Genomic DNA, 24,238 nt, shown 5'->3' with positions numbered 1-24,238 from the left:
CTACCCAACAGGGCTCCCTTGCAGGACTTCAGCCCACTTTGGAAAGCTAACTTTTAATTACTTTTTAGTAGTGTCCAAACGAACTGTCCCAACTTTTCCCCAGAAGCTTCTGCTCCCTGCCTCTGCTTCTGCTCTCCTCCAAGTACCCCCATCTGTAGGGGGTTTGCTCCACTTCTCCACTCTAGCCCAGTCCCTAGCACTCTGCCTAGACTTGTCTCTGCAGTCCTCAGACTCGATCTCTGGTGTGATATTTCCACTTTGGTGACTTTGCCCTGTCCACAGGCCTAAACCAGTGTGAAGTGAAAGATTAGAAAATTCAGGCAATGAAGGAAGTGAAAGCTGTGATTCAATAGAGGGTGATTCATTTTAGGCAAGACTGCAATCTGAGTGCTGACAAGATTTTTACCATCTGGCCTTTTAAGGTGCTTCTTTTCAAACCAGACACAAGAACAGGCAGTAACAAAACACTCTTCTTTGTCTTTTAGACTTTTGAGAGAAGAAAAACTGCTGAAGGCAGTGAGTTAATTTAGGAATTCACTAGCCTGCTGATGAAGTTTCAGGTTGAGAAACACATACATTTTCATAGGTAAGCAACGTGTTCCTGACACATCCTTTGCGTGAGGGGACAGTGGTCACCATACAAGGAGCTAAAGGGTTAAGATTCTCCACCCTGGTGCAGAGATGGGCCTGATGGCATGGATAGGAAAAACTCTTCACTGTCTCTTCAGATATTCAAGAATGAGCCATCAATGATGCTAAGAGGAGCTATGTTCTAGGCAAGCTCTACAGACCACAATGCTCCTTGCCTGAGGATTTTCTAGCTGCAGAAAATTCTCAAGAGAGACTGAAAAAGCATTTAGAAGAGAGACCTGTTGACAGTCACTAACTACATCAATCACACCAGTTTCAGGAAATCCCTAAAGTGAAAACACACATAGTCTGGGAACATATCTGGCTGGAGTATTGTGCCTTATTCTTCTACTTGCCTGGCATATTGCTTTTGGATTTGGCTTGCTTTTAGTCAGGTCAGATAGTTAGATCTGGTAATTGAGTAATGGCCATGGCAAAACCTGTAGTTATAACTTCTATGGACTAACAGCATGAGGAAGGAGTTATCTCTTACTTGACAGCAAATAATGGACTAAGCAGGCTTTATTGGTAGTTTTCTGGAGGCGATGGAAGAAAAACAGCTTATCTTCTTGTCCATAAAATTCCTTACCTTATCCCTGCAGTACATTGTAAAGGCCAGATAAAGATAGTGCATTAAGCCTACAGTTCTACCAGAGGGTAAATGAGTCCCACCACACCAGGTTAAAAATGCCTGAGCCAGGGGCCATCATAAGTGCCAAACTGCCAGCTTCAGAACGACCACAGAAGCCCTCCTGTGTACTGCCCACAAGTCTTAACATTGGTCGCCTTCCCTGTCAGCAAGGGTGAGCATAGCACCTTTTCCCATGGAAATTGCTTTTCTGTCCTAAAGCCCTGTAGTGGGTTGAACCTGAGTTGATGGACAGTCTTTTAGACTAATGACGCTTCTCACAGTTTACATATTTAAACTGCACGGAAAGGCGGGAATTGCGTTTTGTCCCAGCTCGCCTGCTGGAAGGTGGAGGGGGCCTCGGAGCCGGGCCGGGGCCCCTACCCTCCTCCCCTTTTCCCAACGCCGCGGCACAGACCCTGGGCCACTGGGGGGAGGAAATATCCCAGAGCCGCAGGCAGCTAAAACCAGCCATGGAGTGCCACGCAGCTAAAACCAGCCATGGAGTGCCACACAGCTAAACCCATCCGGCGCGGCTTCTGGGGACAGGCGGGTCCCTCTCCTCTCCACACGCAGAGCCGGCAGAGCCAGTGGGAGCCAGCGTAGCCTCCTGTCTGCAGCCAGCACACTTCGTGCTGAACTGAAGAAGACACCACGCAGCCAGCAGCACAGAGGGAGCGAGGCTTTCTCCACCGTAAAGCCTGAACAAGAACACCCTTCAGCATGGCGGCGTCAGAGCCAGAGAGAAAGTGAGTCCCGTGGGACGGAGCTGAGCATGGCGACGGGAGAAAAGAGGGCGGTGCCGCGATTCTCGCGCGTAGCTTAAAAAACTTCTTGCATGCCGTGGTAAGGAACTGTAATACCACAAACTGTTTGTCTCTTTAATCCATTTGAAGTACATGGGGGGACGAAAAATTCACATGTGGCCCATGAAAATTGTGAAGAGTGCCTACGCCAGGCAATATAGAAGCAGTGAGAGGCTTTTAGAGACTTGTGGCGAAGAAAGCCTTTGTGTTCAGGCCAAAATAACTCATCCTTAAAAAGATTAATAACCTCATGTAATAGCCTATGTTTGGCAGTGTGAAAGAACTGCGAGATTTTCATGGAAGAGATGTTTTACACCACAGCAGATTGTTTCTTTCCGGGCGGGTCTGCTGTTGGTGGCAGTTTGGGAACCACGTGCAGCTGAAGAAAACCCTTTTTTTCCTTAAGCATATGAAAGAGACTTATCAAGAACTGCAACACTGACTAAAATCCCATGTTCTGTTACCCTTTGTGTGAGTTGGGTAAAAGGAGGAAAGGGGGAGGAGGTTTGCTTTAATTTCTTGTTATTTCTCTTTACTTTTAATACTATTAGTAATAAAACTCTTTCTTTGTACTGCAACTGTTTAAATTTTGTGCCTGCTTTGCTTTCTGCTAATTCTTATCTCACAGAAGGAAAATAAGTAAGTAATGGATATTTTAAACCAAACCACTGCGCTTAATTGGTGTTTCCGCCCGGGTTCCGAACTGAACCCGCTACAAGCCCCCTTTTGATTCTCAACATATGCATCACAACCCTCCCTGCCTCTAGTCTTCCTGATAATCCTGTGGTGGGTGGTGGCACCAATACAGCCACTTTCTTCTGAAGATTTCTATCTCAATAACTGTAATTATTTTTTTAAGAACCCTGCAGAATACTGTATGATGTTCATTTATATGTATCTTACAGAAATCTGATGGGCAAGTGCAGTTTGAGAGGTTTTCTCATTCAAAAATCTTGAAAACTGCAGCAAGGTCTACAAAAGAAATTTATAAAGTATTGGTATGAATATGGTTTAGTCCAGTGGATTAAAGATGAACTAGAACCTACTGACATAGCTTTCATTGTGCCCCCTCACCTTACACCAGAAAAGGTTATGGACACACAAAATACTAAAGGCAGCTCTTTTAATTCAAGTTGCTGACGTTACCACAGAGAAAAGTTTTAGCATCTCTCTTGCAAGAGTGAGAAAGGTCTCATTTTACGCCATAATGAAATGTGTTGTACTTTCTGACACCCTTAGAATCAAGGCTTCTTGATGGGCATACTGAACTTAGGGGAGAATAAGCACATGATTTTAAATCTACAAATTTGAAGTTCACTTCTGTAGTTGTACAATAGTTTTTCAAAGACTATATCTCCAGCTCCATAGAGCTGCCCAGACAGTAAAGAAATTTCAATTACATTACCGCAATGTATGTCTGTTACTCAGAAATAGGTGCAGACACAAGTCTCTTAAGACTTGTGACCTAACTCAGCTAGTCCTTTAGCTTAATCATAAAAAATGTACCTATTACTCCAGGGAGGACAGAGGGGTATGTATTTTGGCTTCTGGATGGCCTTTCATAACAGTAAACATTACATTTAGTGTGTATAAGCATCTATAGCGGCTGCAAAAAAAAAATTAATTGTAACACTAGGGCAGGGGAGTGATCACCTTGGATCTCAGTACAAGAAAAGAATTCTTGCCAACAGATCACTTCTGCTCCTTCTTTTCCTTTCCTTGGAAACCTGGGAGAGAGGTCATGCTTTGGCTTTTTAGCCAGGATGAAGTCACATATGCAATAGCTATGGTTGGGGAAAATTCCTAATGTTTTGTGAAGATGGTGCCATGTGACTGAAAATCTGAAGGCAGAGCTCAAGGAAGGGCACAGAGGAAGTGGGAAAACAATGGATCTCATCACAGGGAAGATGAAGTACCTGACCTGGAGTGCTGGTACATTTCCAGAGGAGACTGCACGCAAGCACATTTTGGGGCCTGTTAGTGCAAACCTCTATATCTCACTTTTTCACTTCTCTTTTATTAACTATGCAAAGGTGATCGGCCAACAGTGGAAGAAAGTTATGTCATGGTTTAGTATAGTTTGGGTTTTTAGTAAAGAGGGCTTCAGCCACAGAAGTGATTCTCTTGCAAATAGGTGCTTACAGCTTTCTCTATGACTCGACAGAACCAATCAACTGGCTAGTTTGAATATTGGCAACTTTTTAAAGCCACTTAAGAAGCTTGACACGCCTCTGTGATCCACATTTAAGAACAAACAGAGCCCGGGAAAGCCTCTCTTGCTTCCGGCTTTCGGACAGGTAACTGGGGACTCGCAGCGCGGCCAGTGGGGCCAGGCTGGGCCCTGCTCGGCCTGGGCCGGGCCGGGAGACAGCCATCCTGGAGCCATGCAGCCCTGCTCCACCCGCAGCCCTGCTCCATGCAGGTGGCCCTGTGGCGCGGCTCGGTCAGGCCCCCCAGTGCGGTCGAAAATTCATCTGAGGCCGCTGCCTGACAAAGACCATGTGACCAACAGCGAGAGGTGAATTCCAGCTGCAAGGCCCGGGTGAGATGAACCTTTTTAGCGTTTTAAGTTCCTTCCAGAACAGATGAAGCCTCCAGATATCAATCCTCTCCCGAGTCAGAGGAAGAGGGAAGGTGAAGGCAAGTGAAGAAAACACCATAATGTCACCAAAGTCAGTGAAGAACGAAGAGCTGAAACCCTGAGGGAGGAGAAAGAGGAGATGGTTCAAGCTTAGAAGCTGAAATTCTGTTGTAAAGCTATGGTGATGGACTATGATACATCAGAGTACCCATTATAATTTCATGAAGCATGGGGGGGGGGTGGAGCGTTCAAATTGGCAATTGTGAGCAAAAGTACCTGTGCTGAAATAAGCAAATGTTGAAGTAGCTGTGATTTGATGGTAAGCTTGGACAGAGAGAGATGAAAGTGATGAAGAGCCTTGCTCCCAGGGAAGAAGACCTCTGTTCCTAGAGATGAAGATGCTCCCAGAGATAGGTGAAGAGAACCTTTGCTTCTGAACAGCTCATCCTTAAAATGGTACCCCAGTAGCTCAAGATTGGACCCTCGAAAGCAGTTGTGGGAAAGCTGTAAGTCGAGGGAAGGGACTCTCACATGCAAGCAGAGAACCATCCCGGGCGGCTGTCTCACTGTGATACTGAGAGAACTGTTTCTTGTGGAGATGTGTCCTCTCCATAGCATGAGCAAGAGAGACTCCTCTCCCTAAGTGAACTGAAAAAGATTATTATAGAGGTGGTAAACTGACTGAAAATCTCAAGGGTTGTCTTTACGTTGTCAGTGGGACAAGAGAGAAAGGTGGGGGGAGGAAAGTGTTCTGAAGGTTTAGTCTGACTTTTTTCCTTTCTTTTAGGTCTGTTAAGAAACTTCTTTATATTCTCTTTGATTTTCTCCTAATTCATATCTCACAGAAGGAAAAAAAAAGTAAGTAATGGATATTTTGAACCAAACCAGCACACTTAATCGGTGTTTCCACCTGGTTTATGAAGTGAACCTGCTACAAGCTTTTAGTAAGGCACTGCATAACTCCTCTTACCTTCCAGGAAGTAGCTTGAAGGAATTCCAGCAGCTTCCTGTTCTGTAGTTATCCTTTCCTTCCTTCATACACCAAGGGGAATCAATCCTGCATTAAAAAAAAGCAAAGAAAAAAAGGAGGATTCCTATGAATCTGCCATCCAGACAAATTACTGAGATGACAGATGCAGAAGGAAAGGTTTTCATCCTCCTTTTATTACCTTCACATTGCCTACTGTTCAGCTCAGTCACCAAAGCTTTCACTTCTCTCTCACTTTATCATACTGAGATAATAAGTTAATTCAACTTGTACTGTCATGCAAAACCTTTGAGATGACCTCTGTTAAACAAGAGTACTTGTCTAACTGCAAGCCCTCAAAATCTTTTTGAAGTCACAATCAATGCTTTGTATGATAAACTGGATGAAAATGGCTCTTTTAGCTTCAGAAGTAAAAGAAATGCCAACTTGATGGGGAGTTTTTCTGTTCTCAACACATCTTTTTCTTCCTATTTTCTGATAAGCAACTGTATTCATTTAGTATTCAAAATAAAAGTGTCAAACAGTCTCAGTGAAAGCATGTGCCTGTCTCAGTCTGAATCAGACCTGACCATGCTTTGCTACTGTAGAACATGCAGTGTCTCTTGTTCTTTTGTTAGTATCATTTTTGTCCATAAATCCTCATTTGAAAAAAAGAAAAAATCAAACCAAGGTAGACAGCACATAAAATCAAGCAGCAGCAGAGAAGCTTCAGAGCTCTCTTCAAAGTATAGGAAAAACAACAAAAAAGAAGAAACGAAATTAAAAGTATTCTTCATAGGAGGTCACCTTACATAAAACTGTAGATAGAAGTCCAGTTCTTTAAATCTACTTGAAATCACTGTAGCCCTATAACCTTCTTTAGAATCACACTCACTTGCACCAGTAGAGGTTTTGGCTACAAAGCAATTCTAAATGGCTTTGCTGTCACTGAAAACAAAACCTACCACAAGACTCTCACTACACAACACATAAAGGTATGACAATGGATGACACACTAAGAGACACAATATTCCAAGTCATTTCACCATGCACATTTTTAGTCAGACTTTTAAAACTGACACGGAGATTTCAAGGGAGGTCAAGACCTTGGAATTTCACCTAGCCCTCTAAAAAACCACAAGGTACATTTCCTCAGATTAAGTTCTTGTTCAGGTAAATGCAAGACCAATTCCAGGTTTTCCTTTTGGCCCTAAGCTAAACTCTGAGTGCCTTTTTCCTCTTCCATTAGTATTTCCACAGAAAGGCCCACCTTACACACCACCACTGTGCACTGAAAATGCAGCTCAAAATGTGAGCTGTCATTTTCTTGCCTCATATCTCTGCTGAGCATCTCACACACATCAGTACTTGGCTGATGTTTCAGCCTTAACATGCTGCCAGAGAGGAGGTCCTCACAAGGAGCTAACGTGAGAGGATTCAGCACAGAAACAGTCTAAGTGTTTTACACTCTGTCACTCCTCCTCACCACCAACAGAGGGTGGAGCCTGACCAGGCATCCAGCCTGAGAAATCCCAGTCTGTAAAGCAGTCATACTTCCAAACTTCAGCAGCAAGAGCAAGACATTGACCTGGCAATGTGGTTGCAGCAAAGAAAATTCTCAACAGATTCTTCCTGGTGGGGGTGGTGGAGTGCTGAGGCAGGAGCCCAGGCAAAACGAGGAATGAGGTTTTCTAACTGCAGCTGGACAAGGAAGGCCTTGCACAACCTCATCCAGGCTGGGAACGGTGAACCCCTGGGGTTGGACTAGAGACCTCCAGAGGTCCCATCCAGCTGAACTACCAGATGTTATCAATCAAAGATTGCATTCAACCTAGTACAGAAAAAAAACCCACCAACACATTAAATCATCATGAAGGTATTTTACATATCTTGGCCCTGTTACAGTGGGGATTCTGTAACACGATGTATCAAACAAGGAGGCCGTGGAAAAGAAATAGATATGGAACGATTCTTGGTAGATGTTTCAGAGATGTTTATTTCTCCAGCCGCATGGCCGGGCTCTGCCGAGGAACTGTCAGTGTCACAGGACCCCAGGGTCCTTGCCCGTGCAGGGGAACACAAACCAAACAATGGGAACGAGGCTGACCAGGGGTAGGGAAACCCCGTGTTTCCCGCCCCAGGGCCCCTCTCCCAGGGCTACATGGCGGGGGGAGGGACCCCGACATGGCCCCAATATTTATTTGTTTTTAATAGTGTCTAAAAAAAAAACATTCAAAGAGCAGAGCTTTACTATAGTAAATAGCTTGGAAGGGCACTACCATCTTAGGGGTTTTGACTGCTCTATCAGCTCTTTCCACAGTTCTTTATCCAGGGCTGGAAGTGATAGCTCAGTTTTTTCTCAAATCGTATCTACTGGATTTATCTAAACGTTTTCATGATAAACAGTATGCACTGTGCTGTTCCAAGCTATTTACAAGCCCCAGATCGCTCTTAACACATTCCTGCCTTCAGTCCTACCTCCAGTGAGTCGGCTTTCCGGGCTCATCAGGGATCCCCTTCTCCAGCTGATGGCAGAAGAGAGCCGAGCTCAGAAGAGACGAGCTCAGACATCTTCCGTTCCTCGTTGCAGAGCTTCAGCAGCTTCACAGCATCTTCTGCTGCCAAAGAACAGAATCAGATCAGAAATGAGAACATGAACTGTGCCTTCAAGCAAACGTTATCACTTTATACACACAGACACTCCCCCCCTCAAAATACCCTGCAGTGAAAAGAAGCAGATAATGAAGCTCAGATCTATAATAATGATTAATCTCCACACTTTCCACAGAGCCATCCTTGAAACTGATCTGTGCTTGGGTACTACAGGTACAAATCAGTCCTGAAATACCAGATCATCGTTTCCAAGGAACAGTCCCATACCAAAGTGCAGTCTTAGCAGGGCTGAGCCATTTTGGTGCTATGCAGTACCTTTCAACATCTGGCTCTACACAGACCTTCTCTTTATTATTCTGAATTCTTATTTTCACCGAATCACATCTGGGTAGGTTGGAAGGGACCACAGTGGATCATCTGCTCCAACCTCCCTGCTCAAGCAGGGCCATCCCAGAGTACATGGCACAGGATTGTGTCCAGATGGTTCTCCAGTGAGGGTGACTCCACATTTTCTCTGGGCATCCTGTTCCAGTGCTTGCTCACAGTAAAGAAATTCTTCCTCCTGTTCAGGTGGAACTTCTTGTGCATCAGTTTCTACTCGATGCCTTCTTGTTCCATTGCTTGGTACCACTGAGCAGAGCCTGGATCCATTCTCCTGACACCCTCCCTTCAGTTATTCGTAGACACTGATGAGGTTCCCTCTCAGCCATCTCTTCTCCAGACTGAACAGGCCCAGCTCCCTCAGTCTTTCCTCATAAGAGAGATACTCCAGTCCCCATATCACTTTTGTCACCTTGCTTCTCCAGCGGGTGTCAGGGTAGTTAAAGTCCCCCGCCAGACCCAGGGCCTGTGACTGTGAGGCTGCTTCAAGCTGCCTGTAGAAGGCCTTGTCCACTTTCTCCTGCTTGGGTGGCCTGTAGCAGACACCCACATCAGTGTCACCCTTACTAGTCTGCCCTTTAATCCTAACCCCTAAGCTCCTGACTTGCTTGTTGTCCACCCAAAGACAGAGCTCGGTACATTCCAAGTGTGTCTCTCACAGAGGGCAACTCCACCACCGTACCCCCCTGGTCTGTCTATCCTAATGTAGCCCTTCATGACAACACTGCAGTCATTCAAGCTATCCCACCACATCTCTGTAATTGCAATAAGATCAAAGCCCTTTGACTGCACACATCTCTAGTTCCTCCATTTTATTAGGAAAGAAAATGTGCTTCAGCTTTAGAAAGAACAAAGGATGAATAAGCGTGTGCCCTCTGAGGTCCATAGGAAATATTCCTATTGCACTAAACTGGTGGTGCCACAAACTAGTCAGGTTCTAAAAGCTCATTACTGTGAGTACAAAACCAGAAATGCCATACACAGGAGGACAATCCCACATGGTTCACAGGACAGCTCAGTAAAATACAACTTTACCCCTATTCCAGTGAACCCTGGCCCTGTACAAGCCATTACTCACATGACGACCCTGCAGCCCCACGTAGCTCCATCAACAATACCAGGTTACTTGTAAGCAGTATGCAGAGATGTTTTACAGGCACAAGGACAGTACAGCCCCCTCTCCCAAAGCCACACCAGGCGAGGTGTGGCACCTGAGTGCTGCATCCATCATGGCACCCACATGCAACAGAGAGCCAAGATCCAGGGGCACCAAGATGGGAGAGTTATGGGATGCTTGCACTCTTTCACAGCACCCAGTGTGGATCGGCTTTCTTATACAGACATGTACAAGCCAGCTGTGTGCCAATGGCCTCCTGTTTAGAAATAGTGTGGCCAGCAGGACTAGGGAAGTGATTCTTGCTCTGTACTCAGCACTGGTGAGGCCACACCTGAAATACTGTGTCCAGTTCCAGGCTCCTCATTTCAGGAAGGACATTGAGGTACCGGAGCAGATCCAAAGAAGAGCAATGGAGCTGGTGAAGGGTCTGGAGCACAAGTCTTATGAAGAGCTGCTGAGGGAGCTGAGGTTGTTCAGCCTGAAGAAAAGGAGGCTCAGGGGTTACCTTATCACTCTCTACAACTACCTAATAGGAGGTTGTAGCTAGGTGGGGATTACTCTATTCCAGGCAACCAGTGACATGATGAGAGGACATAGCCTTAAGCTGTACCAGGGGAGGTTTAGGTTGACATTAGGAAGAATTTCTTCACAGAAACGGTGATTAGACATTGGATTAGAACGCCCAGGGAGGTAGTGGAGTCACCGTCCCTGGAGATGTTTGAAGAAAGACTGGACGTGGCAGTCAGTGCCATGGTCTAGCTAACAATGTAGTGACAGATGACAGACCGGACTGAACGATGTCAGCGGTGCTTTCCCACCTAATCGATTCCGTGTGCTGACACACGTTCATACCCGGCGCGGCCCCCGCCCCGCCCCGGCTCCGCCCCGCCCCGCCCCGGCTCCGCCCCACCGGCACTGCGGCGCCGGTGCCGGTCATGGCGGCGGCAGCGCGCCTGTTCCGCGGGGCCGCCCGCGGTCCGCCCGCCCTCGCCTTTGCCCGGGCGCTGGGCTCCGCGCCGTCGGGGCCGGCGGGCCGGGGGGCGCGGCGGGCCGCGCTGGCGGCCGCGGGGACGCTGGGCGGGCTGGGGCTGGGGCTGGCGCTGGGGCTGTGGCGGCGGCAAGCCGCGCTGGCGGCGGCCCGGGAGGACGAGGAGGAGAAGGAGCTGCGGCAGCGGTTCATGGCGCCGCCGGTGAGCGGGCTGCGGGAGCTGCGGCGGCGGCGGCGGGAGCTGCGGAGCCGCATGGAGCTGCTCATCATGGAGACGCAGGCGGAGGTGTGTCGCGCCCTGACCGCCTTGGACCCCGGCGCCTCCTTCGCCGTTGACAGCTGGGAAAGGAAGGAAGGTACGGGGGAGCCGCGGGGGAGACCGCGGACACCGGCACCCCGGGCTCGGTCACCCTTCGGTGACCCTGACCTGGAGCCTGGCGTTGGCAGGCGGAGGCGGCATCAGCTGCGTGCTGCAGGATGGCGAGGTCTTCGAGAAGGCGGGTGTGAACGTGTCCGTCGTGTCCGGGCTCCTGTCCGAGGAGGCAGCGCGGCAGATGCGGAGCAGGGGGAAATCCTTGAAGGCCAAGGACGGTAAGGAGTCCAGGGGGCAGTTGGGATAGGGAACCGGAACGTGTTCACCTGAGTATTCCCATGCAGGTACTCTGAAAAGCAACCTGGCATTTGAGCAGAACATGAGGAAGGCCAGACTGATTAAAGCTCAAAGGTTTTCATTTGTATCAGTGATTTCTAATCAGTAAGCCTGACAGGTGGACTGTCATATCCCTAAAAAGCCAGGTTCCGGAGTACTTCTCCCTCTGTCTTGCTGCTATAAGGAGTGTATTGTAGGCACCGGTGGTTTCTCAATAATGACGCTGTAGCTCAACAGTGAAACAGTGCAGGAATAATGTACCAAAGAGGTGGAGAAGACCAATACCACCTGAAGGCTAAAGAGGACTCAATGCACGTTGGTGTAGCAAAGGGTAACTGTGAGGACTGGGGGTGGCAGAAAGCCTTAGCAGTGCCTTATGTTTTAAGTAGTCTTCATTTAGTGGGTTCTCCAAAGTATTGTCACATTTTAGAACAGATACCAAAGAAGGAGTTTAATTAAGTGCACAGAAGTGTATGGATGAGAAGTAAATTGCCCACTGATTAATAATTATGGCAACCCAACATGAGACATTTTCCTGTTGTGGTTTGGAGCCTAAGGGAAAATAGTGATGTTCCTTAACTGGTAACAAGTGAAGTTTATTGAAAAACTGAAGGGCTTTCTCTGTGCATCTTTTTATCTAGGGAAGCTGCCTTTTTGCGCCATGGGTGTGAGCTCTGTTATCCATCCAAAGAACCCTCATGTTCCAACCATGCACTTCAACTACAGATACTTTGAAATTGAAGAAGCAGATGGTAAGGATTATAATCCAGTGAGGAATGTATGAAATGTGTGACTCTGCACAAAAGAAGTGAATGCATGGCTGGGGTAAGAGATCGAGAACCAGTGCAGGTTTGCTCCCAGCTGCGCCAAGAGTCACCAGCCCATCTTGTGAAACTGCCATCCTGTAGTCAGGATCAGTGGTCCAAAATGGTTTTCACTCCTTTGAAGTTTGTTTCGTCTTTACCTGAAGTCGCTTATCATCATGCTACCTTATAGTCAAATCTTTCACTGTTGAAGTTTAGGGACACCACTGAAAAATGATTTTGTTTTGTATTGTAAAAGTAGTTGTTAGTTCTTGATGAACCACTAGCAACATGTTGCTGTTCTGAAGTTTGAAAGAAAAATGTTGCTGTTTACTTCTGCTATAGGAACTAAACAGTGGTGGTTTGGTGGTGGAACTGACCTCACTCCAACTTACCTGAATGAAGAGGATGCCGTTCATTTCCACAAGACTTTGAAAGAAGCCTGTGACAAGCATGATCCAAAGCTGTATCCCAAGTACAAGAAATGGTATGTGGGGGGAGATGTGCTTGGGGGGAGCAGAAAGCAGCACTGGATGTTGGCAGTTAAATGTATGCTAGGAACTGTAGGTTCTGCTGCCTTTTGAAAAGTATCAGAAAGCCCCTAATGAAAATCAGAAGTGTACTGGGCCAAAATGTTGTCTGAAGAAGTACCTTATTTACAGAATCCTGGATTTTTCAAATCAGATGGCTGACAACTAGGATCGTAAGTCTATAGCCCAAAGAAAAACCAAGCTGACTCTTCAAGATTTTGTTGCAGTATGCAGCTTAAAATTCCTTTTAGTCCCTTGTGTTAAACTAGGACAAGACTTCTGCCTCCTGCACTTGCACAAATTCTGTTTACAGTGACCTCATGGTAAATGTGCATGATTCAGTATGAGCTCTTGGCCCATCAGTGCAGTTCTGAAAAATCCCACTTTTGTTTTTCTGCCTTCAGTCTGGCCTTCACAGACTTTTTTTTTTCTTTTTTTTTTTCCTAGTTTCCAGTAAGTAAAGGACCATGTCCTTAATGTAGAATCTTCATCATTTGATGAAGCTGTGTTTTTTTTCCCTGGTGACACATTCACTGGGAATTCAACAGCTTCTTTTCTAAGATGCAAACTTTGAATGTTCTTTTTGAGCTGAGAGATACAAGTGATGGGATCCTCCACTATTAAGTGGGAACTTGCTGCTCTGTGTGTGATAATCCTATCTGCCACAAGCTGTGCATGCAGGAAGGTGGGGGTACCCTTTTGTAAGCTACTAGCTCTTGTCTGAGGACAGGAGATAAAGTGGGTGTTATAGTTTGGGTGGCAACCACTTAGTAGAGAGACACATCTTAGAGCCTTGAGATTACAGTCTTGTTCTCTGAGGATTTTTTGCATGGTAGTTTAGAGAATCTGCCTTAATGGTCAGGTTCTTTGCAGTCTAAGTTGGCTAGCAATGCCAGCTGCAGGGAGTAGGAGACTTTTTCCCACTTTTCTAAAAGATAAAAGTTATTACATTTACCACATTGTCTACCTGATCTAGGTTTAAGATTTTTGTCAGGCTTATTCTCTTTTAATGTTTCTGACTCAGCATTTTTTCCTAACTCTTCCTGCTATCACAACATAAAAACCACTGATCATCCCAGTGAATAAAAAAATAGCATAGGTTATCTGTTCCATCTCCATGTCTCCTTTGTTACAGCCATGCCATATATAATGCTTGAGAATGATTGTGGATATATGGAAAAGTGGTCCTGTATGGAAAACTAGTCCTAAAGGAAAGCAAGGTTTTCTTGATGTTGATGGTTTCTGCTTCCTATTTCCCTTTGCTTTCTCCTCCATGTGAAGACTTGCATGCCCAAGCAAGGAATTATAAGCAAGATAGGGTTAAGTCGGTTAAGTTAGGTGATTTCACAACTAAATATTCCCCATAAATACAAAAGAGATTAATTGCTTTCCTATAGTAGGATAAGCTGCCCTTACTCATATACTTACTTTACTTACTTACATATACTTACTCATACCCTTACTTTATAAACTTAAACATGAGTCATGAAAAGCCACTGCTATAATGACTCCATCTTCCAAGTTTTAACTGTTAAAAAGCCTTTTTTCAAGAAAGGGTACTGTGACAGTTGCTTTCTTATCTGGTCTTGGCACCTTAGATTACTTTTGTTTTGATGAAGAAAATTCTTTTACTTGAGTGGCAAAGAGAATAAAGTGATTCTTTTTCAAGTTTGAGTTCATATGAAAGCTGTCCAAATAATTTGGGAAGTACCTATAATGCTGGGAATTAAATCTATCAAGAGCCCTTAGTTTTGAAAGTTTTGAAATCAGATGTCCCTGTTCTGAGTAGGTAGAGGATGTGGACTGGATTGATCCACATGGACGCATGCATCTGCCATGGTGTTCAGCAGCTGTGTGGTGATGTGTAGCTTCACAGAGACCATTTAATCAGAGCTTTTACTGCAAGTGACACGGGAGTGCTTTCCAGGTGGTGCTGCACCATCCTGGTTCTCCGAGGTCAGTGAAGCAGTGGGGCACCCAGCCCTGCAGGAACTGATTTGTGGTCGGTATTTCACATGCAGCTGTTTGGAGTTCTCTTCTTTCTTTGAATGCTGTGGACCATATTAGTAATCATCTGATGCTGCTTCTAGGTGTGATGACTACTTCTATATCAAGCACCGTGGTGAGCGAAGAGGGATTGGAGGCATATTCTTTGACGATATGGACTCTCCCTCCAAGGAGGAAGTATTCCAGTTTGTAAAGAGTTGTGCCAAAGCTGTTGTGCCTTGTTACATTCCCATTGTGAAAAAGCACTGCCATGACTCCTTCACACCAGAGGAAAAGCTATGGCAACAGCTTCGGAGAGGACGGTGAGTACTGAAGGAACAAAAGTATCCATAGGAGGTGGACTGTGCTGGCAAGAAAAAAATTTGAGCTAGTTCTTAATGGTTACAGGTTTATGTCCTGTTGTATGGCCAAAAAAGCTCACCAAGAGTTTCAGTATTTTTGTACATAGAACTAATTCTGAAATCCAACGCTAGATTGCTGAAGAGGGTGCAAAGAAGGCATTTCCCACTCTCCCATGTTGCAACACAAACAACCCAAACAAAACGCCACAGTTTCTTTCCAACTCTGTCAAAAATCAAGAGAAGCTTCTGCTGTGTAACAGGCGAAGGGGTTTGGGTGTGCTTGGTGTCCTGAATCCTGCCCTCTCCTGCAGCCCAGAGATACTGGATATAGGGCTGCCCTGTCACATGAGGAGCTAAGGGTGAGGGAATGGTACTTCCTATTCAGTAATAAAGCAACACCCCACAAAGTCAGGAAATGACTGTACTTGAGTACTTTCAGCTCCTTACGTACATATTTATTCCATCTGATCTTGGCACTGAAATTCCTGTAAAGGAATTAAGGATTCCTGTGAACGAATACAGAGGATTGGATTTTTTTATTATCTGGCATGGTCCAAGGTTACTGTAAAAGACTTTGGAGGATGCTGGTTAATGTGACCAACTGTTAATGCTGCAAAAGCTTAAGTACATTGGTCAGTACAGTTGTACTCTGTTCTCCACGTCCTGTGATTGTGGGAGCATATGGAGAAATGAGATTACATGTGCTTTGTGCTTAACTAGAGTCTTTAGTTTCTGCCTGTATTGCAGAGAAATCTGTGAGACTGGCATGGAAAAGTGTAAGCACTCAAGTTCAGATCACTGGCCTGCAGCCATTGGTCAGATAAGCAAGCGTCCTTGATTTGGTGGGACTGTTCCTAGGACCACTGGGCTTTCAGGATCCAGTCTGTTGATGGGATTTAGCAAACAGCAAAGTTTAAAAGGGGGAGGAGCTTTTCTAAGTTGCAGCCAGGACCAGCTCTTGAGGCCTGCCTATTTCCCTGGGTCTGTTCACAGGTTATTGGGCTATGTAAAGCTTTCCATTTCTGCAAATGGATAAGAGCTTTTCCCTTCCTGTATCTTTAAGTGCAAACACCTCTGTACTGGCTATTAAGATAATCCCTGATGAATTGTCACAGTTCTGTTCCTATGCTGGGAACAGAAAATGGTGTATTTCATCACTTACAGGTCCCAGCCAGCACTCTGAAGCTATCTGACTTCTGCTGCTTTCCAGATCTCCCCAAGAAACAGAAAATACTTTCCTGACCTTGCTGTTTATGTGTCCTTCAGCACGGAGGACTGCACAGTAGAATTTTTCCTCTGGTTATTTTCAGTACCTTTAAGGCCCTTCTTTATGTCTGACACCCCCACAAAGAAGAGAATAACCAAGGTAAATGTGGTGTCAACCTTGCCAGCAGGGCTGAGGCCTGGGAAAAGTACAGTACAGCATAGGAGCCTGCAGAATGCTCTCCTTTGAACAGTTTGCCTGCTCCAGTCTCTTAGCTGAGGTCACTTCTTCCTGAGCTCTGTGGATTGACAAGGTCATATCTGCACTCCTATGCAGAGGATGCTAAAGAACAGTTGACCCCAACACAGCAGAAAGACAGACTGATTTTTTTTTTTGAGGTCTGCCAGTTGAAGAAAACACTACCAACTTCTGCTAATTAGCTTGGTTTTTTTCTGTTGCATCTCTTCATTCCCATAGGTATGTAGAGTTCAACTTGGTTTATGACAGAGGTACAAAGTTTGGCCTCCTGACACCAGGATCAAGAATCGAAAGCATTCTTATGTCTTTGCCACTGACTGCAAGGTAAGGGTGTAGTTATGTGGGGTTGCAGTAGGCACTGTTCTTAGTAAATTACTTCATAGCATTAAATCAAAGGTCTCTCCTGGTGTCCAGTCTCTTAACAGTGGCAAGTTCATGCCTGATACAAGAACTGGACATGTAAAGTTCTCTATTCTGCAAATGCAGATGCTTCTCTGGTCTGCTGCACTCACCTAGTTGCCAGTAGTGTGGCATAGAGATTTTCTGGCCAAAAAACCTATGGTTTTTGTGCTTAGTTCCTCTTGATAGATTTCTTCTCCTCGCTTCATGGGTTTTTGTTTAGTAGCTCTTAGAAACCATGAGAGTTTCTGGCAGTCCTGATAAATGTGTGGCAAGGGGGTCCACAGTTTAACTCTGTGTTGTGTGAAAAAGTGCTTTTTGTTTTCTACTTGAACCTGATGACTTCATCTGACTTTTCACTGAGTAACATGATTTTCTTCCTGTTCATTTTCTCCATAACAGTTTTTATTTTACAGGCTTCTGGGGTTTTTTCATTGTCTATTTTCCAGGCTGACAAGTCCTGCTCTGTTTTTTTTTTTTTTGTGCAGTTGTTGTTTCATACTTGGGCCACTTTCTCTAGGCTTAAGTTTTCTGTGCCCTTTCTGAACTGGGGATAAGGAATAGACAATGTAAGCTGCATATTTGTATCCAAGATGCAGATGTGCCGCTGACTTATACAGTGGCATAATGATTTAATTCATTTTTCTTTCATAATCCTAATATTCTGTTTGCTGGTTTTGACTGCTGTTCAGCATTGAGCTGGCTTTTTCATACAACTGTTAAAATGGTCTTTCCTGGGCAATAAAATCTAACTCAATCTGTGTGCACATTTTTTCTGTGTCCATCACTTCCCATCAATCAACAGTGAATTTCACCTGCCATTTTACTGCTCAGTTGCTTGGCTCAATACTGTTTTTAACTGCCCTTTTAGGTTTTAACCCATCTTGCTTACTCTTGCAACACCAGCAAACTCTGTCATTTATTGTTTATTCCCACTTTCAGGTTGCTTTTGGGTATGCTGAGTAGTACAGACCCTACCATGAATTCCATAAAGTTCACTAGTGACCTCCCTCTGCTAGGAAAACTGTCTGCTACCCCGTAACCATGAAGGCAGTGCTGTTCTCACCATATACGTTCATCCCACTGACAACACCAGATGTGTCCCTGACGTGGTGGTGTAGCATGCTCCTGTGTTTTGATTTCATTTCTGGGCTTGTCTGGGTTTGCTCTTTTTTATCAATGTAACTAGCTCACTTCACAGCATATGGGTCATTCCTAGGGGAAAAATGGAAAAAGAATGTACCCATCTCTCAGTGACTGCTGACACTTTCCTTTCTCTGTTGTGCCTCTTTCAATTGCCTTTTCAATGAAAAAAAGGGATCTTTCATCACCTTTAAAACCAAGATTCAACAAAGACTTGTAGAGCTTCTAGTTCAGATTCTGGGAAAAGGTCTTGTGTCCTCACTGTCAGAATTCTGTGGGTTCCTTTTCTTATTCATCTTCCTTGTGATACTACTGTGTCACAAGAGACTGCTAAAAGATTTTGCAAATAAACCTGCATTCTTTGTGGGGAACAGGGCACTGCTCTTTCCTTTTTCCTTGTCCTTCCAGCCTTTTCAGAAGTTGGTAAAAGATGAAGCTAATGTTGCTCCCCTCTCCTCCGGTGGCGCTGTTATTTGTGTTTACTGAACAAATGAACTTGTGATTTGTAACCATATCTGTTATCTGAGCCAAGATATCAACTTGTGTACATAGCTTTGCATCCTTAGAAAAGGCAACTCCAGTCCAAACAGAGCCTGGTGCAGAAGAAGGGGCTGCCAGCTGGACTGAGTGAGTTTCCCCTCTCCTTGCAGGTGGGAGTACATGCACACCCCACCGGAGAGCTCCAAAGAAGCAGAAATCCTGGAGGTTCTGCGAAATCCCAAAGACTGGGTGCACTGACACGGATCATGAAGAAGATGGATTGCTTGCACTGAGCCATTCTGAGAGTACAGGAATGCCTGCAAACCAGCCCATTCAAACTGCTGTTCTGTGGTGTTTCAGTGCGTCTATTTATACTCTTACCTCGTGCCTTAATTATGTGGTAGACTTGTTAGAACTTGCAAATGTGTGAACTCATTCTTTTAGATTGATGGGCTAATGTTGTCACCCCCTGTTGCTGCTGCCTTGTGAAGGACTGGTGAAGGCCTCACAGGGCTACTACTCTGCATGCTTTAGAACTTCTTCAGCTGATTGGTTGACTGCAAAATTGCAAACTACTGTGATGTGTTCAGGGAAATGAAACCATTATCTGTGCCTAAATAGCACTGCTTACCCTTATAAAACGTTGGGATGCTTAAAAATGTTTTTTAAAAGAATAAAGGGAATATTTGATATGATTTAAACCCTAATCTGTCCTTTTGGGAAGCTGTGGAAAAGGTGGTACTTAATCACATGTATTTTGGTGTTGTCCTATTAATTGTAGAGGGAGGAAATGGTTTAAGATGTGCAGCATGACTTGGCTGATCAGTATCTGGGAGAATGTGGGTTGAGGTCCCACTCTTACCGCATGAGAACAGAAAGGTGGCTGTCTGTTTGAGGAGAAAATCAGCATTGAGCATCTGTGCTGCAATCGTGACAGCAGAACAGAGCTGCTCCAGCCAGCTCCATTGCCAAAGAAGTCAGTGGTGGATCAGGACGCTGCTGGGCGTCCTGACCTAAGGCATCCACCTATCCCTTCACGCTGCTCCCAGCTTTGGACTGATTGTCGTGTCTCCCAGCACGAACTTCGCTGAGGATGAGGACCCGATAGGGAAAAACAAGTGGGCGGCGGGTTCCATCTCCCCGTCTCGAGAGAAAAAAAAGCACCAACTCCGCCTCCCCGTCGGGGAATCGAACCCCGGTCTCCCGCGTGACAGGCGGGGATACTAACCACTATACTAACGAGGAGTGGGATGAATGACTCGTGTCTCGCCGCCGCCACGTGGTAGCACCTCACCTGCCGCGGGTTCCCGGCGTGCGGGTGGCGGCTGGCCTGGCCCTGTGCCCGGGCAGGACGAGGAGACGCGCCGGCCCAGCTCGCTCTCGCTGTCCGCCCATGACGGCCTACGTCAAGCTTCCTGCTGCGGGGTACCGCGTTCCTTTCCGTGTTACCACTCCGCCCCTATAACAAAATAAAGTGATATTCTGCTAAATCAGCGATCTCCTCGCCTCCAAGGGGAAAAAAAACCCACCGACCCGGCCCGTACGGGGATCGAACCCGCGACCTTGGCGTTATTAGCACCACGCTCTAACCAACTGAGCTAACCGGCCAACTCACGCACGCCCTTCCAAGTACAAGCAGCTGAGGCAGTTCCAGGACCCGAGGGCAAATCTGCAGCAATACCGCGATGGCTCTTCCTAGACACTGCCTCGGCTGGTTTCACGCAGCCGTGGCAGAGCAGCAAGGGCACTAACCGGGATAACAAGCACTCCTAAAATATTGAGACTCTCAAACCTTTCGTTTTTCTCTTCCTGCTCCCTCCTCCGGTGTGCGGGCAGCAGTTACCGACGGCGCGGAGCGGTTCGGCAGGGCTGCACCGTGCACACGGACGCGGACCTCCCGGCGGGGCACCAGCCCCGCCGAAACGCTCCGCCACGCTTCGGAGGAATCGTTCTCGACGCTTCCCTCTCTCCCTTCTTCCGGCCACGCAGCGGACGGGGTGTGGCGGGAGGTATAAAAGGCATTGCCGCCTCCCCGTCGGGGAATCGAACCCCGGTCTCCCGCGTGACAGGCGGGGATACTCACCACTATACTAACGAGGAGCGAGGCGAGAGCGCCGCCCCCCACGGCGACCCCCAAGAGCCACCTGTGGGACCCCCGCCTGCCCCTAGTGCTGCTGCTGCTCCCGGCGCTGGGACACAGGAAAGGGAACCCTTCCCCTGGTGATAGGTCATTTGGATCATTTGTGAAATCAAGGCGTTGATTAAAAAATGCAGAAAATATTCCAGAATTGAATACTTCTGAGTCAGTGAAAAAGTTGTAGAGGAAGAGGACATCATGAAATTCCCAGCCCTTCCCTTCACAAGCCGTCAGTATGAGTGCTAAGTTGAGCTCCTCTCCTTTGTTGTTTCATTTGCCACTAACACGACCTATCATCAAATACATCAACAGAAAACATACCAGGAAGCCAAAAATAAGGTAATATCTGCATAGAGGAGCATATATAACTGTATCATGACAATACAAGAGCTTCCTCAAACCCGGGCAACATTTACCGCAGACATTCCCAGACGCCGCAGAATGCTGCCGCTAAAGCAATGACCGATACAGAGTGTGAGGAGACAGTCACAGATCACGTGTAAGAAAATACGGAGTTAGGAAGGAAAAAGACAGGAGACATCTGATTGTAAAAGAGCAGAAAAACTCACATGGGCATGAAGAAGAAAGGAGAAGAAAGCCCCACAATAAAGAATTCTAAACAGAAAAAGCATCATTTACCAGTGACATGTTGAGCCTTAAAAAAAAGCGGGCTGTTCACAGAAAATAATTATTTGATTAGCTGCAGAACTGGAAGAATCTGCAAAAAGACATATACCTAAAAAAGCAACCCTGACACGGTCTAAATTCAACAGGGGCTGTTTTCCTTTCCATAGGCAGCACCCTTCAATCACTAATACTGTGGGACGCCAAGACTGGAGGTATTCCTTCATCAAAGAGACCACAGTCCTCAGGAAGTCGATCGAAAGATTCCAGGAAACAGGACTGAAGCAACACAATCACTCCAGAGGGGAAATGAAACGTGCCTGTTTTAAGCGGAATAGGGATTTTAAACTCTGTCTCATGCTTTCTCAAAAACACACTTCTAATGGATTTTGTTAGAATTTTAAAGTCAAGAAACGTCACGACAAAGACAACAGTCAGAGCAGAGAGAGACTGTAAAGTCACTTTGTGTTTCTGCTGTTTTGAGTAGACCTCATCTCACTGTAAAATAATTTCAGAGCCACTGGGATAAGACCTTTTCCAGAGCAGGAGATTGCTCGGTAAAGAAAGAACAACAGTGAATTTGTGTTACAGGAGCCAGAAGCTATGATGCAACTGCAATGAAACGCAGTGTCTTTCTGCAAGGCAAGGGCTTGCAGCCCTAACTCGGTATTATTACCAACCCTGATACTTTTTTGGGGTTTTTTTAAGGTTATCTCTAATTTATTGATCACTCAGTCCTTTAAAATACCATTTTGTAAGAAAATTATTGAATACTATTTCACTATTTTAAAAATGCAAGAAGCACAGTTGGTTTTGCTCCTATAATATATAGCTATTGTGTCATTACAGTTCAAAATACATTTCCAAATACATTTCCCAGTCTTTCAGGATAAGAAGGATGCCTAGGGAGAGATTTATCTTATTTTTTCTTTCTGGAGTAAGAAATAAGTAATTGTTTTCTCAACTGTTGCATCAGGAATGTACAAGTGAAAGGTGGTGAATTTTTGATGACAGATGTTTCTTTAAATGCAGTATTTACAACTAAATGTTTGAAACACGTGTTTCCTTTTGCCTTCCCCAATGAGTCAAATTTAATACCTTTAACATCTTTCCTTGCCCAGGAAAAACAACTGAGAGGAAAGTTAATGTCTTTACAAACAATTCGATGGGTGAAGGTATGGGTGTTAATGTCTTTGAAATTGGCCTTAATGTCGCTACTAACTTTGGGCAGCAGGTTTGTTGCAGAGCCCACACAGCTTGGCTCCTGAAACCCACAAGGGTCTGCACAAGCCTGAGTTTCTGAGCTTTGGGGTAAAACAGTAGGTTCGAGGGGGGAATATGTGATAGGCGGTTCGGGAAGGCTGTACCTTCCTGGTACCTCAGACAATGGGGAAAGGAAGAGGGCAACATGCGGCCGGGAGTTTGGGATAAAAGGAGGCTGCGCCCTCCAAAACTTCGAGAGGGAAGATTTTGTGGGGTGGACTCTCTCTCTTTATTTGAATAAAGTTGCAGGACTCCTCTGTCTCCTTTTTGGACATAAACCTGTGGCGTTTGTGGATTTTCCTGACACAACTGTTCCAAGAAAACCAATATAACTTAACTTTGTAATATCACATAAGGAGAAGAACTTGTCCAGGAATGAGGAAAGGGTAAGATGACACTTTCTCTGTCTCAGTTATGGTACATTGTGGGTAAGTGATCATGTCCATATAAATAATTTTTGAACTTCAGTTTAGCCAAGAACTCTTCTACCATATAATGGTTTTAATTAACTTTCTAATTAATTGTTTTTAATTAATCCGAAGCAGTCTACTAGTCATAAACAGTATGATTTTCCACTTTAACCAGAAAGTAGCGAAGTTTTTTTTTTTTACAGACTCCTATCGTTAGAACAGGTTGGAAAAATCACTGACACTTTTAAGTTTTGCTAAACGAACCCTGATGAGCTTCAGTGAAGAAAGCCTGGGGGAGAGAGGTATTGCTGAAAACTGGACACCCGGAATGGAGAATTTATAGCCTCCAAGGACATGTTGCAGAAACCAGAAGATAAAGAAGAAACTAACAAAGACAATTCAGCCTTTGTGCTAGAAACTCCTTATCAGGGAAAAACGTAATAAAAAGACTGAAAAGGTGCATCATGAGAAATCAATAACCAACAGGATATAGAACACTGATTAATGAAGAGAATGATACAGTTTATAACCAATGGACATTCATTTCTTCGTTTTATAAAAATGTATAAATAAGTGAAAAGTTTTTAAAGTGGCCCTGCATCTAGGCAGAGCTATCCCCACGCACCCCAGTGCTGTCAATAAAGCAATGCCTACTTTCTAAAACTAAAAAATAGTGCTTGATTTATCCCGACGTTTTCGGCAACAGGTGGAGCAAAACGACACACGTACATGCGAGAAACTGGTTACGAACGTGTCCTAAAAACGCCAGCTCCTAATGACACCTTTCTAGAGGTTCCTGATTTCCCTCCCCCCCCGACTCTGTAACGCTACAGGAAATTTATTTTAAATTATTCCTCCCCTCCTTCCCCCTCCGTTTTTGTTACTTTATGGGAAATCGATTACACAGTGCTGCCTTTTTAGCAAGAAAAACGCCACTAACTCCCCTTGGGAGACTACATGGAAGTTCTGAACGTAAACCACCCAGCAAACCACGCCTCTCGTGGATTACCAGATGGCAGACAACAGGTCGATGGATTTGGGGGCCAGGGGGTGGGTTTCCCTCTTAGCCACACCCTTCAAATCCGCTCCGTGAGGCGGGACTCACCGCAAACCTCGTCTTCGAGCTCAGCGGAAGGCAAACGCAGGGGTCGCGGGCCGCAGGTAGCCATGAAACCTCGGTGGGGTCTCCCTTCGTGCCGGCTCGGGCACGGCAGCACGGGCGGCTCCCGGAGGGCGTTCGGGCCGCCGCAATTTCCCTCAGGCGGTTCCCGCCTTCGGG

General features: G+C 45.6%; 3 protein-coding genes and 3 non-coding genes across 6 annotated transcripts in view; 1 reads left to right on the top strand and 5 right to left on the bottom strand.

Annotated features, from left to right (window-relative positions):
• Window positions 1-11,227, bottom strand: part of ST3GAL6 (ST3 beta-galactoside alpha-2,3-sialyltransferase 6) — a 78,191-nt gene extending 66,964 nt beyond the window's left edge. Inside the window, exons 1-3 of the mRNA XM_019283753.3 lie at window positions 11,139-11,227; window positions 8,091-8,227; window positions 5,616-5,702 (exon numbers count right to left, since the gene is read on the bottom strand). The gene's annotated coding sequence lies outside the window, so the exon portion shown is untranslated. The remainder of the gene's footprint in view (window positions 1-5,615; window positions 5,703-8,090; window positions 8,228-11,138) is intronic.
• On the top strand, window positions 10,659-19,220 carry CPOX (coproporphyrinogen oxidase). The gene is made up of 7 exons (XM_039559482.1): window positions 10,659-11,067; window positions 11,159-11,302; window positions 12,002-12,112; window positions 12,509-12,650; window positions 14,784-15,002; window positions 16,723-16,827; window positions 18,696-19,220. The coding sequence occupies exons 1-7, from the start codon at window positions 10,659-10,661 to the stop codon at window positions 18,781-18,783; spliced, it is 1,218 nt and encodes a 405-aa protein (XP_039415416.1). The 3' UTR covers window positions 18,784-19,220.
• A 107-nt stretch (window positions 19,221-19,327) lies between these two features.
• Window positions 19,328-22,696, bottom strand: LOC120410058. The gene is made up of 3 exons (XM_039552637.1): window positions 22,654-22,696; window positions 20,318-20,742; window positions 19,328-19,984 (listed from the first exon to the last, which is right to left on the bottom strand). The coding sequence occupies exons 1-3, from the start codon at window positions 22,694-22,696 to the stop codon at window positions 19,514-19,516; spliced, it is 939 nt and encodes a 312-aa protein (XP_039408571.1). The 3' UTR covers window positions 19,328-19,513.
• On the bottom strand, window positions 19,699-19,770 carry TRNAD-GUC. The gene has a single exon. It is a non-coding gene; the product is annotated as a tRNA-Asp (tRNA).
• TRNAI-AAU lies at window positions 20,060-20,133 on the bottom strand. The gene has a single exon. It is a non-coding gene; the product is annotated as a tRNA-Ile (tRNA).
• On the bottom strand, window positions 20,554-20,625 carry TRNAD-GUC. Its single transcript has one exon. It is a non-coding gene; the product is annotated as a tRNA-Asp (tRNA).
• Window positions 22,697-24,238: the final 1,542 nt, after the last annotated feature.

Source organism: Corvus cornix, chromosome 1 (genome assembly GCF_000738735.6).
Source record: "Corvus cornix cornix isolate S_Up_H32 chromosome 1, ASM73873v5, whole genome shotgun sequence".
NCBI classification, from domain to species: Eukaryota; Metazoa; Chordata; class Aves; order Passeriformes; family Corvidae; genus Corvus; species Corvus cornix.
This window is presented reverse-complemented; position numbering and strand designations above follow the sequence as displayed.

What these genes read in the sequence shown, in the direction of transcription:
- CPOX (XM_039559482.1), top strand. Translation starts at nt 10,659, where the DNA reads ATGGCGGCGGCAGCGCGCCTGTTCCGCGGGGCCGCCCGCGGTCCGCCC. An exon ending in ATCCTTGAAGGCCAAGGACG is followed by an intron (nt 11,303 to 12,001) that starts GTAAGGAGTCCA and finishes CTTTTTATCTAG; the next exon opens with GGAAGCTGCCTTTTTGCGCC. An exon ending in TCTTTGCCACTGACTGCAAG is followed by an intron (nt 16,828 to 18,695) that starts GTAAGGGTGTAG and finishes CTCTCCTTGCAG; the next exon opens with GTGGGAGTACATGCACACCC.
- LOC120410058 (XM_039552637.1), bottom strand. Translation starts at nt 22,696, where the DNA reads ATGTTGCCCTCTTCCTTTCCCCATTGTCTGAGGTACCAGGAAG. An exon ending in TTGTCTGAGGTACCAGGAAG is followed by an intron (nt 20,743 to 22,653) that starts GTACAGCCTTCC and finishes ACCTATCACCAG; the next exon opens with GGGAAGGGTTCCCTTTCCTG. An exon ending in CAGGAAGAGAAAAACGAAAG is followed by an intron (nt 19,985 to 20,317) that starts GTTTGAGAGTCT and finishes ATTTTGTTATAG; the next exon opens with GGGCGGAGTGGTAACACGGA.